Source organism: Magallana gigas, chromosome 6 (assembly GCF_963853765.1).
Source record: "Magallana gigas chromosome 6, xbMagGiga1.1, whole genome shotgun sequence".
Taxonomy (NCBI): Eukaryota; Metazoa; Mollusca; class Bivalvia; order Ostreida; family Ostreidae; genus Magallana; species Magallana gigas.
Window position 1 is genome coordinate 44563595 of NC_088858.1, and position 16794 is coordinate 44580388.

Below are 16794 nucleotides of genomic sequence, written 5' to 3' on the forward strand. Positions count from 1 at the left end.
ATATCTCCTAATTACAAAAATTGTGTTGAGTCATCATTTGAAATCGTTAAATTTAACAGCGAAAAAAAGTTCAAAGGAATGTTGCGCAACCGTACTTTATATCGATCAAGGGGTTTTATATATTATATAATCATAGAAGAATTTGTTATAAAAAATACAGAATTTATAGCATTTTGATGTAGTCGGAAAACGATCATTGATTTGTGATCCGGCTTGAGATAGGTTTTACTGTACGATTAGCAAAACGCTTTTTTCACGAAATATGCATGCACAAAGTGGTAGAAAAAATGGCGTCCATTGTTTGGTTAGACAGTCTAAGATCCCAAATAATTTGTAGCTTACTGTGAACAAAATGGCATTTATTAGATTAAAAGAGTTGCATTTTGCATTTGATGTCAGAGTCTTTCATAAATTTATTTGCATGCAGCGGCCATCAATGATTGAAGACGATCCAAAGTCTTCTTTCATCTCTTCTGGAAAAACAAATAGTCACGGTTTGAACATTTTGAAGCTATTTGCACTCGACATTTATAGAATAAATACAATGGAACGAACAATAGCTTTACCCTCCAAGTTTGTGTATAATGATATGTGTTGATGGTACTAAAATATTTGTTTCGAAAAAAGGGGGAAAATCCTTTAAGAGGACATATGTTCTTAGATCAGTGCCAAGAGAAGGAGCCAAAAGTCTTTGGCATATGGTACCTATAGGACCTACATGAAGCCCCCAAACCGAACTGTTTCTTTAAAATAGGATCATTGGAACAAGTTGGTCATTTGACTTCCGTGTGGTGTATTTTGAATTTGGCTGGAATCTCTGACATCTGTTGAAACTGAACAGAAAGCTACTGAGTTTGTTTTAGTGAACCCTTATAAAAGACCCAAGTGATAATATTTGCAACGTCTTCAGAAAAAAAGAAAATCTAGTCGCAGGTCGATCCTGACAAACCAGAACAAGAAAAAAGGGGGAATTGTTAACATTCTAGGAAACATTCTGTGTCCACAATCAATAGGAGAAAGTAGAACCCAAAATCTTTTTCACCTGTTTATGTTTACCTTAGACCAACAGCTGTTGCAGTCCTGTCAGCACTGGAAAGAACAACTCTACATGTTCCGCTCTCTCGTATCTGTGTTTCTTTTTTGATAAAGGTAAAAGGGCTCTATAGCGGATTTCAGATAGCTTTCCTTTGGGTGAAAGGGATTTACGGTTTGAATCGGAGAGACCTTATCGACTAGTCTCTAGTAACCCAAGGTATACAACAATACCGGGGGATAGCACACCTTTTGGTCTTTTCTCTCTCTAGTACAGACCAGCATACAAGACCGAAGCATATCTCCCGAAGAAAAGCAAGAAGAAAGAAAACCCCCAAAGTTGATGTTTTTAGACCCTTTCTATGGGGGACAGTTGGTAAGAGAGCTTATTTTGTATTTTCTCTTTGATGTGTATTCTTAAATTTGAATGTTGTTTGCCCTCCTCCTGGGATTCCATCAAATAATCATAAACATTACAACGCAAAGAGGAGCGACCGGCTTCCGAGCAAACAAAAGGGTCTGCATAGTGTGGGCATAATTCACTACTCAGACCCACCGCTTTTTGATCTCCTTACCGGAATGAGATAGACTAATGATAAGCGCGTAATTTTATGACATAAAAAATATTTTGGCCTTTTGTGCAGTAACAAAACAGGTTTTTAACCGCCAAGTCGCAGCTCGATTAGCTTATTTCATAACTTTAGGTTGTCTTGCAAGAAGTATATGACACTATGGTATCAAAGCCTGAATTTAGTTTTACTGCTACAAAATGCATGAGTTGGTGCCAGCACTACTCAAGGCTTGCGGCGCAGTCCAAGTTTGTTGTGTAGATTAATTATCTAGTAACGAGGAAATCTTTTCAAATCTGTAATTTATAACTTCATCTAAAATCAAATGGCAACGTTGAAACGTTGCTTATAATGATTTAATGATTATATAAAGTTAAAATTTACTCCAGGGAAATATAGAAGACAGCTGAATCTTTTAAGAATATACACAAATAATATCCAAGGACGGTCCAGTGTAGTAGAAATTCATCAGTCATTGGGTGTTCTTCAAAAGGTACCTATATTTACCAAAAAAATTAAAATTACCCATCTTTCAACGTTATGGTACACTTTACACGACCCTTTTAAACTGTTACCGCGTCAAAAAAAAAAATCACTTTTTCCTTTCTTATTCCTTTCTAAAATATTTCTTTTAGTTTATGAAACGTTTATGAAACGTGTCTTTAGATAGAAAGTTTTTCTCTGTAGAATAATTTCACAATGAAAATTGTGTAAAGATACCCATACTACTGTGCATTACATTCATATGCCTTTTACACACTTATAAAAATGCAATTTTTGTGATGTAAAAAAATTAGACAATCATTTTCTTTAGAGTCGAATGTTTTAAGGGGATCTAAGATATTTTATCAATTAAAAAAATAAAAACGGGGGTTACGATGTTAAATCATGAAATGATAAGCAATAAATATGAATGAATTCTTGCTGAAGGTTCTTTACTTTTAACACGATTAGTTACTATATTTGCATATCTTTATTAATAAAAATCATAATAAAATGATATTAAAAAATCGGAACCATCAAAAAATTTATATATACCAATGCCAAAAATATATAAGCATAAAGGCAAGATAGAAATTTGATGAAGTTTAATACTTTCTTGAAATAAAGGTACATAGTATTACCTCTTTTCGTTTGACAATCTAATTTAATTTTTTTTAACTAAATATATTAGTATACAAATATTTCGTAAAATAAAATGTAATCAATGTAGATTCCCTCTCATAAATTGGAGATCAGACTTCCATAGAGAGAACTCTTATTCCAGCAAAGTATAGAAAGAAAACAGTTGATTTTTTTTTACCCTCAAAATGAAACATCTGGAAACTAATAACATTTTAAATAATGATTATGAAAACGAAAAACCGCAGTACATGCCATTATTATGATGAAATCGGGATTCTGTTTTACTTAAAGGTATAGATTTTTTGTAAACAGGTTAACCTTTAAGTTAGTTTACGTGCACTCACATTTCTTTTCTCTTTCGGATCAATCAAACTAAAGCCTCCTGTCGCTAGAAGAGCTTTATCCAGTGAGATATTCAATATTCCGATTTAGAAACATATTCTTAAGACCACATTGAGACGAGTGACATATGTGATAATAAAATGGGACCCGTTTTTAATTGTGTCAAAAATTTATCTATCCGAAAAATGATTGACACTTGCACAAGATCTCTCTCCCGGAGAAGGTAATATTCGGTCATACGGACATGATTACAGGACTTTAATTGAGATATTGTCAAAGAGGCAACTTGCCGCTTTTGATGCTTTGAAAGTGATGTAGCTATTCAAACACGAGCAGTTATGATAGGGAACGAATTCGGACCAAAGTTTCTTCCTCCCTATTTGCGTGTCTTTTACAACAGCCTAGCTCCATGTAGATAGAATTCCATGACTTCAAACAGATCTCAGTGTGTCCGTACGTGTTATCAATCAATTAATGATATTTAAGAATGATGTTGAAAATTTCATAGGTGAAAATTTAGGATAGCATATGATAAAGCAAGTGTATCATACTGCAACATTTTGCATCGGCCATTTTGGGTCAAGAACTCGATCCCAATCCGCAAGACTGTATAGATGGAAGATTTTCCTTATTATCCCTTGGATAATAGATTATTTTCTATTTTGTGGTCTAGAGTATCGTACATTTTAGCCAAGGAAAATACAGGTTCAAAAATCAGAGGAGAATGGAAATCTAATCATAAACATAAAAGACTTCACTATTGCCTCTTGAACATTGCCCAAGTAAGCGAAAAAAATAGAGGAAATAGATATTTTACTGTAATAACTTTATATATTGATATCACAAAATAAAGGGGATTAAAAATAGCAAGAAATACAGACAGTGTGAAAAACCAAATGAACCTAGCTTTGAAAGCACCTATTTTTAAAAAATATCATAAAAGATGAATCTTGCCTTGAGAACACATATTCATTTCAAGATTAAAACATCCCAAGTTTAATCCAATTTGGAGAGTAAATGAGGCGTGAGAAAAAATACATTAATTTCATTAAGTGTACGAATTTGACAAGTTGATGATTTTATTAAGAGACACACGTTGATTTTTAAACTATTTTTTTAAAACCATGAGGATAATACATGTGTTGGTTACAATGTGTTTATCATTTTGGATCGGGTAAGTTACTTATAGATGCAGTTAGTTAGTATGGTCCAAGTGAAGGCCTGAGCAAATCATACCCCTCTATACTTAAAAGATATCTTTGTTCAACCCTGAGATTAAAAGAAATTTTAAACGAATGATAACTCCCATTAATTTGCTACAAAGGGTCAGGTAAAAACCTCTCACCATAATTCATGGTGTCAAATATTGTCAATTTCTCCCGTACTGGAATAATTGTGAAGTAGCATTTGGACGAATTAAGGCCTATTTAGTTCAATTTAAACGTTTGTTTAATAATTATACGCTGCTTGTCCCCTAAAACGATTTTTTTCAGTGCGAGTGATACTATAGTAAATACTCTCGAGGGGGGATGTATAATTATTTTGTCACTTTAGATTCCTCCTTCAACAGGTTTATTGAAATATCTAGCGTGGCCCTTGAAATATTTACCTAAACCTATCTTTCCACACTTGATGTTTTAATCAAATAAATCTCAGTAGTTTTTCATTTACAAATTAAGAATAGGAAAGGTTCTCAAATTAGATATTGAAAAAGTATTTCATGACGTTAAGATAGGGCCGAGGAATGTTAAGATACCTAAATAATACTGTCTCTGGAACGTCTCATCTTTGTTTGTTCAAATTTGAGAAACAATGACGATATTTCTACTGTGTTAACGCGGAATTAAAAGTTTGGTTTTTCTTCACAAACAAATTCTGATGACCTTGCTTTGTTATAAATATTTTATTTTACTGAAATTAGTATCTTCTTTCTGGTTGCCTGGTTCCAGAGATATCCGAGGGCATATATATTCTAGTAAAAACAAATAACAGGGGTTCAATGTCACCAATGATGCCTATCAAATAACCTTGTGGTGAATAAACATTTGAAAGATTTATAAACTATTCTAAATATTATTTACTCACATGTCATTTCAATATTGGGATTTTTTTAGTTCATCATTTCGTATTAGATTTTATAAAGCTTATATGAAATGATTAAATAAAAAATAATTTTAGATGCAGTGAAATCATCATCATCATCATCATCATCATCATCATCATCATCATCATCATCATCATCATCATCATCATCATCTTTTACTATTTTTTGAAAGAAAAATAATAATGAAAGTACTTGTAACTCATATGTACTTGGTATTACGTTCTTTCGTGCCTTATCTTCATTAGGTAGAAAACAAAGCATGATAGTGTTTTATAGGATACGTATATTTGCCCCAGAACACCGACGTTAATGGATAGGAACGTCGAACCCGACACCAAATAACTCATTAGCCTGATAATAATGATCAGACGAGTCTCAACTTTCTTTTGAATTATGATGTAAGTAGTACGATAAGCTTAGAAAAACATGTCGCGGAAATCACATTAGTTGTTGTTAATTACCGAATTAAAACCTCGATCTTAATACTTGGTCTACTTAATTAAACGCAATCTTTCACCATAATGCAACGAAAGCGATTGGCACACAAAGCTCAGAGATATTTGATCTATTTTTTATCTACTTTTTCTGGTCGAGGAATGTTTTTGGTCGACTTAAAGAAAAAAATCAATCGGATCAATTTTATGTGACCATTACGAAAAAAAAAATGTTGGACATCCCGAAGAATTAGTGGTACATGAGTATCGTGTTTACTAAGCGGACAATAACTCTGGGTCAACAGTTTGCCTTTCTTGGAGTTTCATTGCTGTGGACCAACAAACTTATGTCATCAATATATACACAGGAACACCAACTTATGTATATCTATCTGGACTTTAAAACGGCATTGTAAGAGGTTACACAAGGAAACAAAGGCCGTAAACCAATAAACAAAGTTCCCACAGACAAAAGCGATATTTGCTGTACAAACGATGATTACTTTACTGTAATCGCTCTTGGGGACTTGCAAGAAAGTAATCTTACATGTTCATGGGTTTTTATCATTTTCTTAAATCAAGATACACGGGTACAAGGCCCGTAATAAAGGACTCTACGACAAAAGAACTGATAATGAGCAAAAGAATGTCAAAGGAAAAAGGTCCTGTTTTAATTGTTTTAAATACCAGTGTCTCTGGCTATTATATCAAATACAGCACAGCATATATACGAAAAAAGAAAGGACATTTGCATTGAACTTCATGAACTCGGACTTAATGAGAGCTTATTTCACATCTTACATTGTTTTGTTTGAAAAGGGACATGGAAAAGATTGGTTTAAATATCTTTGTCTCCGGCAATACAGACGCAGTTGGTATGGCCCAGTAAAGTCCTGTAGCCATCCATACCAAATGAACCCATTTATTCACGACGATTGTTTGTGTTTATTTTTTGGTAAAAAGTAGTTTTCTTTGTTTTCATTGTTATGTGATTATATGATGGGTCTAGCAGATGTATATATACTAGTCTTTAACTTGCAAAAAGCAGTTGCTCCCTTAAAAAGTGGTGGAAGGATATATCCCTTGATAAAAACATCAATTTGACGACCATAAGAAGCAGGTCCTCTAAATATTCAAACTTCTCAGCAGCCCAATGGTTAGCAAAACCTCGAATGGCAACGAATAAGAATTGGTGGAAACAGTCAACTCAATTCCTAGTCAAGTTATTAGTGTTTGAAACAGTTAAACTTCTTACTATAGTATCGCGGTGACCAAATCTTTGATATAGTCATATTCCTCAATGACTATTCCCGAGGTTTACGACCAGTGTGTCTTTGAAATAGTCAAACTTCAATGTACTCACATGTCGTTTATAGAAATTCATTGAAAGTGTTGAACTAGTTATTTCTCTATACACGCAAAATAACCTCAAGATGCATAGTAGATAGGAGTTGAAATTAATCAAATTGGTCAAATTAGTCAAACTGCTCAAGAATTCACGGGATTTGTAAATTAAGTATAATCATAACCTTACATTAAGAGAACTGCGATACAAGAAAATTATCCTAAATGGTGTAGGAGGAATATCATGATGTTTTTGTGTTGACAGCGGATCTATTAAGATAGTACTTAATATATGGAGTCTGAAGGAAGCCAAGCCAATGTTGTATCACATCAAAGAAAACTTGATTTTCTATAAATCACTCGTGTAATAGAATGTAAGATTAGAAAGGATTCGTAAACAAATATGTTTATGACAGAGGAAACCGGATTTATTATAGCTTATCTTTATGATTTTGTTTGTAGTGTACACGAACGCAATACCAATCGGTCAATACGGTATAACTCAATGGGGATGTCCCCCCTTGTCCTTCAGAATTAGATTTGTGTATAGAGATGAGATATTAACTCGTCGTTGCCAATATAGAGACCCCAGAAACAGATTAATATTGTGAAAATAGAACAATTGATACCCGCTCTTAAAAGGTATGCTCGGTGCAGTAAATGATCCAAAAAGGCCGAGACTACATATGGTATCAAATTAATATTGATGTGAAACATTTGAACGATAATAATCTAAGCATTCAAACTTCGTGGCTAAAACCAGATCAAGTTTCGGAGTGCATCAGGAACATCATTATTTTAGTGTTGTATTATTAATAGATCCTAATCGCAACTGATCAACTTCAGATAAAAAAAGTCATTTGCGGCGTTTATGTCACTAATACGAAACAGCAGACGCAGGCTCGCAATGTAAATGAGAGGCGTAGTCCCCATCGACGTTCTATAAAGTTCAGTAAAAAAAAGAACTCGGATTCGTTTTGAAACGGAACTTGAACATGAAGCGAACAATGCTTTTTCGGGTCATTGTACACTTCCTTTACGCAATGCATTCCTATCTTTTCTTTTGTCCAAGTTCAATCCTTTTAAAACAAATTTAAATGAACATAGAGATCTAGTACTGACTGAGGATCCGAACCGTGTGTATCTCTCTAACCCAGTGGATTATAGACAATTTTCGAATTCTCTTTGAAGACGAATTTATTTTTTCATATGTAGTGTCACTATCGAGTAATTCGCCGCGAGAAATCTTTGAAAGGGATTTTCCAGTGCGATTCTTTAAACAGATACACCATTAACCTAATATGGGACGGAACTGATCGACGTAGGCTCATCAATAACACGGCACCCCGCCCCCTGTTGGCTTGTTTACTCTCTCAATAACTCGTGTGTAGCGTCAAACGCTTTGTAAAAGACAGTGCTAAACAGCTGGTTTTTTAGTTTCAAGGATATGTTTGAATGATAAACATGATTTGATCGAAAATAACTGTGTGCCATGACTATTCTTTTGTTTTACAGTGATAAGACGAAGGGAGACCAATGTTTTCTATTTTGACCGGATGAAGGAGAAAAAACAAAGGATCGTTGTAGACCATATGAATAAAAAAGACATGAAAACTCCCAGAAAACCTCAGATTACTTTGGAGAGGTCCGAAAGTTTAAGAAAGTACGCTTACAAACGACCTGATGCAAACACAGAGGAGTTTGTGCGCTACATTACTCAGTTTCAAGGTGAGCGTCAACCGACGAACTTGCGGCTTCAACGGAAAGCACCACTTCCGGAGATTGGGACTTCCGGACTTCGTGATTCTGGATTTTTAGATAAAAACAGTGATACGAGTGATTATGACGATACCACACTGGATAACGAGGTGGCGTCTGTGTACAGCAACAGATCTAAGAACTCCAGAAAAGATCTCCATGTTCACGAAGTACTTACTCTAACCCGAGAACAAACTCGGGATAATTTGTTAAGCAAATCTTTATCCAACGGACTTGCGGACCACTTGAACGGAAATGTACTTTTCTTAAGACAAACTACAGACATTCGTAGGAAGGGAGGGGGACCCAATGTGAATCTCCTACCCAAGGTAACCCGCACCAGTAAACAACTTCCCCCCATAGAACAGTTACACGTCCCTGATCGCCCCACCGCGCCCTCCCCCTCCCGCACTCCCCCATTTTCCAACTCTGACGGCAGCTTTATAGAAGAAGAACCGGTAGATTACATAGACTCATCGTAGGGACAGAACGAATTTGTTTGTGTTTTTTATATTTACGCGGATTCATTTTAAGAACTCAAATGCACCAAGACTTTTGAGATAGTGAAAAAACTAATATCGTGAAAAACTTTGCTATATTATTTTTTTTTTTTGTTTTGGTCCAAATGTGATTTCAAATGTACGCAAGTCTGTGATGTTAACCAGTTTTTATGTTACCTTTAGGTGCTGATTTATTAAAGCAACTGTGATGTTACATAGTGATATTTTTTTTAATTCTGTAGACAATTTTGTTGTTTTCTTTTTGTAAGCCTTTAATTAAATGTAGCATATTTTTATTAACGAGGAAATTTGAATATTTCTCATGCTTGAAGTAAGTGAAATTGTTGTTTGTATTTTTCGTGTATTTTGAATTCGTTACAGCTATAGTGTGTATGCGATGGTATAAGTGGTGTATGTAATATTACGACTTCCATTTAATGCTTAATGGCATTGGTATTTTCAGTGCTTTTGGGAAATATTTGTGAACGCATGTTATTCTTTTCCAAACATAAGCCATGTTCTCAGGGAAATCGTATCGTTTCTTTACAATATAAAACTTCAATCAAATAAATCGTTTTACGAATCACTGAGGCATCAATGTTATTTTTCAACCATCAAAGAATTTTGTCTTAAACAAAGGATTTAATGTCGTTATATGAGAAGATTTGCTTTGAGAATTTAATTTTATTTGTTTACACGCGGGCATAAGGAGTGACATTGAACCCATTGAATGTGCAATCAACCTAAAATGAAGTGCTCCGAATTCCAAGATGTCACTTTGCAGACACATGCCCAGCTAGTGTAAGTCAATATTAACAGCAACACGTTGTTTACAATGCATTTCCCGTGTTGGGGTTGAAGGTCTCCAAATTAATTGACATTATACATATGATTGGGGTACTTGACAAGGATATTAAACATAGTTTGTTCCCACAATCTCTCGGATGTAAACAGAATGGGTCAGCGTGGATCATGTCGTGCAGGCACATGCATGATTAGAAACAGGAAATTCCGAGGAAAAAGGCATGTTGTAGAGACAAAAGCATTATACTTATCTTCTTGGCATCTTGGTTTTTATTCTATGTTTTAAAATGCATGCACTTTAGCAGTATTGTTTGATATTTAATTAAAATACATATATAAATACATATCCTTAAGATCTTTTAAAAACTGCATTCATAAATGCACCGCATGCATGTGATTTTTTAGAACCACTTCGGGTTAACTCTAAAAATACATTTCACGAGTACTTACTTCACCGTTCATTCACAAGTTTAACAGAGGCAATAAAATTGATCGGGGAGCTCAAACGAATTACGCCATATTTCATATAAGAGTGTAAAATTTTACGGAGAATATTTGCTAACCTATAAATTATAAACAAGTGCTTAAATGAAATAGGCGACCTAAAATTTCTGTTTTGTAAAAATAGATTACACGTGGGAAAACGATTTCAGCACAATAACTAAATGTACATGTAACTACCACTGTATCCAAAAAATGCTAAATCACCTGAAAATATTCTTAACATATGCTGAATAATTCGATTGTGTTGTTGTTTAAAATACGCTGCGCAAACACACACAATCCTTTGGAGCCAGATGAAAGACACGCGGATCAAATGACTTCTCAATACTCCTAAAGATAGTCGCTGTAATTGTGTGGTTCAAACACAATATTTGAGTTTTAAGCCATTGTCCTCTGATAAGTCACCTTTGAGGTTTGATTTTGGGCTCTGTTCGTGTGATGTATGACCTAGGGGGATAAAGTCTAGCCTTATAAGGTTGGTCAACACATTACAGGAGTCTTGTTTGGAGTCTTTCATTTATTGCACAATTCAAAAATGCGCAACATGCACATTTATCAGAACAAAGGTCAAATGCAATGAATTCTTGGTAAGATATATAACCTAAATAACATTTAAAATTCAAATCTCAATTTAAAAATATATTCCATGAGTTGAGAGAGCATAGAGTGTACATGTTCATCTCAATTGTAAGTTCAAAGACGGACACATTTTGTACTTGGTTTTTTTTTTGATAAGCAAATATTGCAAAAATAGTACACTGTAGCTGTTTTGTGTAGACATAATGTAGGTTCAAAATTCCCCATTCTTTGATTAGTTTTACAGAAAGATATCAAATAAAAATGCGTATGCTTTGGTAAATAAAAGAAGTAAGAAATTCTCCTATAGTTCATCATCATGGTATAAAAATCAACTCTCTCTCTCTCTCTCTCTCTCTCTCTCTCTCTCTCTCTCTCTCTCTCTCTCTCTCAATTATAAATGTATGCTTAGTCGAATTTGATCTCTATACACGATCAAATTCTATTAAGCAATTTAAATAAATTGCTTAGTTTGAAATAAAACACCAACCAAAATCTCAATTTCTACCGAATATGGGTGTTTAGTCAGAAAAAAAAGATGACCAAATAATGCGTGGAAATTAAGACTTTATTTACATGATGGTTCTGTCAATATTATTTCAGTTTTATAGGAATTACACTATTATATTACATCATCGATCCAGTGAAAACAACATGATTAATTTGATGCTTATTAGTTTGTACTATGGCTTCATTCCTTAATGCAAACACTTTGGGGCTTACAATCTAAAATCTCGAAAAGACACACAAATTCTAGATTTCTGGTCCATTTTCAGCCTTCTTAAATAAAACAGGAGGAAAAAGAATAAATTATAATTTTGATTTTGTAAACAAAAGAGAAGAGAAGAAAAGTACATCTTAATCAAAATTACATTTTCTGTTTGATTAGAATAAATTTATATGGTGCTTTGGACTCTGGAGTCTGTAGTCCAAAGAAACACAATTTAAATATCTTAGGATTCTTAAGAAATTTTCTGAAAAAAATGTGAAAAAAAAATGTGATCAAACATTTGAAGCGACAGGATATGTATATCTGTATAACCATTATTTCGTTAACGACAATTTGAAATAATCATATTCGGTGTTCTCTGTAGATGGCACGCGCACTTAAACAATATTTTTGAATAAAGAAAATTATACCTGCTGCCAAGTCAAATATTCAGCCGCAGGAATATGAACATGAATTTAAATGATTTTGAATTAAAGTGCTACATGTATATAAATAAAAAATAATTACAAGGTATAAAATTCCACGAAAACGCGTGACCACGAATGACGAAACAGCCGACAAAAAAAATCAGCCTCAGTGAGCTTTAGAATCAAATATAGCAGGCATGTCTGTCAGAACGAAATACATCAGAGAGTCATGGTGAGATCTTAATTTGATTCAATTTGCCAAAGAATTTTTTATTCAAAGAAAAAATAGTTTTAGACATCTTCAAACACCGGACCAAAAGAGTGAACACTAAAAACACAGCGATAGCCATCATTGAAACTCCATTGAAAGTTGCGACTCCAGGCGACAGTATTTATTTCCAGTAAAATAAACAGATTCGTGTTGATGTTAAGCAAATTTCATTAGAATGTTCAATACAAAATGATTACCCTCCCACAACTTATGTTCAATAGCTGGACATAAATAGCTGACTGAGTAATTGAATTTTTTTATCCTTCTCTTTAATTATTATAATATCTTGCATGCTGCTTCTTATGAATATATGAATCCAAAATACTTTCTTACGCTTATTCATTAATATGTAGAAAAAAAAAGCTTTTACTTGATGAAAAACTGGAACTGATTATCTCAAACAAGATGAAGCCTTGATTAATTCATTAAGCAGATTGTCTCTGTAATTGCAAGTTTCTTCTAAAGTAGAAGTAGAACGAAATCGAATATCATCATAGGAGATTTTTTTCCCTCTTATGCATGATTATACTTGGAAATTATTCCAACGTTCATCTTTGATCAGAAACGAATTTATTTACTGGGCATCAACATACACTCCACAAATATAATATAATCAAATCAAATTGAATAGAAGCATCAGCACAAATTAATGGTAAATGGTTTACAACTTTCTGATAATGATAAACTAGGATATTCTATTAATTTCATTTCAGATTGATTAAACATTAGAAAGTTTCCTTGTAATGAACTTAGAACTTTAAACATCTTTTTAATTTTTTTAAGCTATGTAATATTTTTTCTCCGAATAAAAATAAAATTATTCCAAAATTAACCCGAAACTGAAAATCTCCGTTGTATAAAATAATATTTTGGTAAAAAATATTTTGGCGTTTACATAAAACATGCATAGATTTTGAATTATTGCTGGACAAGCGTACATTCTTGGTTGTTTGATCCTTACGTCTGACTAAATGAAATTGAAATTTTATTTTATAATTTCTGCGATATACATCCATACAATGATATATCATGGAGAGAAGGGTTTACACTCTTTGGTTCTATGGCTCTCCGCTGATCTCCTCGACCCATTTCTACTGACCCTTATTAGAAGCGGTTGCATAGCGCTTGCTACCAATACACCCGGCTTGTAGTACCAACAATTCGCACGTGTTTATACTGTCGTGAATACAAACTAATAAAATTGATGTCGCTAATCCCATTAAGGAAAAATTATGACCACGTGACCCGTGCCTGTAGTTGACTTCTTTGACTTCTGTGTTTGTAGAGGATCGTGAGTTTGGTAAGCTGTTGATTTTGCCATACAGGTACCAGAGGGGTAACGCATTGAAATCTGCTCCTTAAAGCTTTTGTTTGGAAAGTTTTGAGGAAGTCCAAACGATGTGTTTTAATAGCCTTGAACTGAACTAAAAATGTAAACGATATCAACAGTGTTTACTGTGGAGATTTGTAATACCTTTTACGTCCATATAGGTTTCATGGGTGACAGTTTTAATAAAACCACCCTCTAAACCTTTATTAGGCTGGTATCTGTGCCCCCCTCTCTCTCTCTCTCTCGTAAGAATATTGGCTAAGATATTGATTCTAATTAATGGGATATCCTGGTTAATTTGGACATTTGTTAACAAAATTTATCGTGTACCATGCCGTTTAGAATTGTTCAAAGCTTTAATGAAAAGGGAATCGGTCGAAAAGATTATTTCGCGGCAAAAGCTGAGATTAATTATCTTGAAATGTTTGAATCCTGACGTCATTGCAAAACCTTTACAGAAATAATCCAGGAAGATCTGTGTTACTTTCAAATCGATTTATCCGAAGTATTTTGAATGACGGCTGACGTGGGCTATGATTGATTGCTTTCCTAAGACATGTGCACATGATAGCAATTATTACTATTACCGGTGCACATTCTTTACAAAAAAAATGTAGCCATGTTTGTACCTTCAGTTAATAATATAGTGACCTTGCATGTTGAATTTGGCACTAATTTTAGTGTCAACATGTATGCGATGATTTCTTACATTTAAATTTTTGTGACAAGAACGATTATGATATCGCTCCACTACACGGGTGAGTCACAGTAATTAATCTTTGTGCTATTTACTGTTGTAAGACAAAGAGCATTGCTGAGCCCGTGTTTATTTATTCGTCGATTACACTATAGACCTATCTGGACCAGTTGGTAGCTGGGTTAGTCAAGAGTTTTACAAAATGACTAGAAATGGTATTAGAATGTCAATAAACACGATATTTATCACATTTAATGAAATTTTTAACAAAGAAAGCGTAATAAACCAGAATAAATTATGTGTAATCTACTTTTATTGTTATGGGAAAGCAGATATTCTCACTCGGGAAAAGTTTTACGTTCATTTGAATATGTGTTCTTTCTAAAGTTAAATAAGAACTCATAAACTGCGTGAGATAGACACGCATTAAGATTTTCAACGCAATTGTTGCTTAATTATTAAATATCAATTTTATGATTTATACGTGCTATTATAAAGATAAGATGAAAAGAATATTCTGGAGTTAATTTTTCATAGAAACTGCGATACAAAGAGACTTGGGGGCTCTATTTGCATAATGAAAGCAATAAGCATTGCAGTGTTGTGATGACGCTGCAGATGCAGAAGAAAAACAACGTGATCAAATTGCAATTCTCTGGGAGGTCTGATCGCCAGGTGTAACTTTGTTTAAAGGTATGAAAATCAAAAACGACGACCTTGAAACATTTCAGGCATATCGTGAAATTTAATGCACAATGACTGAATGCCTGGGAACTATTTGTTTGTTCCGCTGTAGTATTTGCTTTGATAGAAATCCCATACAAACAATTTGACAATGGTAATATACACACGAGGTATTTTGGATGTCAATTATATAAAAAAAAAAATTGTTTTCTTTGCTGTGGTTTTAAAATTTTAAAAACATTTTCATTTTTTAGGAATATTTTTGAAAATTACCTAAATGCAGTATACTAATATCTAGAAACATGTACATCGTGAAAAAGCTGAACACTAGAAACTAAAGTAAAAATGGACCAGAGTTTTACCCAATGTCATAGATGACCGATGTCGTGGGTTTCATTATTAAGGTGGTATGAGACACCTCAATATCGTGACGTATATCCGATCGAAATAAACAATAAAGTCTTGTATAATTTTATAAATCTTTTCTATACATAAATTGTTACCTTACAGTATAGTGCAATGGGTTAGAGTGTTCAGTATGAATCTGTATGTCATGAGTTCGAATCCCGCGGAGGCTTTTATTAATTTTACCTTTACACAAATTTTTAAAACATATTTTTGGTCAAATATTGTGAAATTTGAAAATTCTAAAACGGTGAAAGTATTTTGATTTTTTAATATATATATATATATATATATATATATATATATATATATATATATATATATATATATATATATATATATATATATATATATATATATATATATATATATATATGTTATTGCACATTTTCCACATTAAGATACACAGGCGTCCCATACCACCTTAAATGAAAAATTCTTTTGAGGAAATTTAGTAATCTTTTTCTATCGTATCAAGATGTCTTTAAAAAAAGAATTGTTGAAGAATTGCATTAAAAAGGATTCTTCGTGAATTGTCCAACGTGTTAAGACAATCAGTTTTTATTAATTTACCTGGTATTTTGCTGTCCAAAATTTAAAAAAATCCAAAAGTAAAGACATTTACGGAACGATTGTAGTAATGTACTAATATTTGGCATCCAATAATAATGTACCTGTTAACTCTATACCAACCCGGGGTCAGAGCGATTCATGCGATTGATGTGGGAAAGTGATCGTGATCCCCATTTGTCATCTTAAGGTGCGGCTGATGGAAGCGACGGTCTCCGATGGATTTGTCCCCAATCAGATTGGGATTGAGCCAAAGCCTCTCCACGTCTCCGTTTTGACAGGAGAGCAGGCAAGTGGCTTATTGCAATGCCACAAGGGCGAGAAGTTCTGATGGTTTGGAAAAATTAAGTTTCTATTTTTATCTTTACGTGCCAGGATTAAGATGAAATGTCAACAAGGCGTTTTCTCTTGGCCGTTCCTTTTGATGGGCTTTTATAAAATCCGTGTCTGAGCACCAGTAGCCAATTTCTTTTGGAATAACTTTGTCTAGTGTTCTTACTGAGAGAGACCAGTCCACAGACGATGTCTGTGTTTTTGTTATTTCTTGAATTTTCACAGCTTCATGCCTTACCGAGTTATTGTTTTACAGACACGTACGGTGTTCTGTA

The 16794-nt window shown here is 33.6% G+C and overlaps 1 protein-coding gene across 2 annotated transcripts; it reads left to right on the forward strand.

The window, feature by feature from the left end:
• Positions 1-1097: 1097 nt before the first annotated feature.
• LOC105338312 (uncharacterized) lies at positions 1098-9795 on the forward strand. 2 transcript variants are annotated; one of them, XM_011443371.4, is made up of 2 exons: positions 1098-1408; positions 8466-9795. In XM_011443371.4, the coding sequence occupies exon 2, from the start codon at positions 8507-8509 to the stop codon at positions 9188-9190; it is 684 nt and encodes a 227-aa protein (XP_011441673.1). In that variant the 5' UTR covers positions 1098-1408; positions 8466-8506; the 3' UTR covers positions 9191-9795. The 2 variants fall into 2 exon arrangements, with proteins under 2 accessions (XP_011441673.1, XP_011441674.1); XM_011443372.4 differs by lacking the exon at positions 1098-1408 and adding an exon at positions 7917-8333.
• Positions 9796-16794: the final 6999 nt, after the last annotated feature.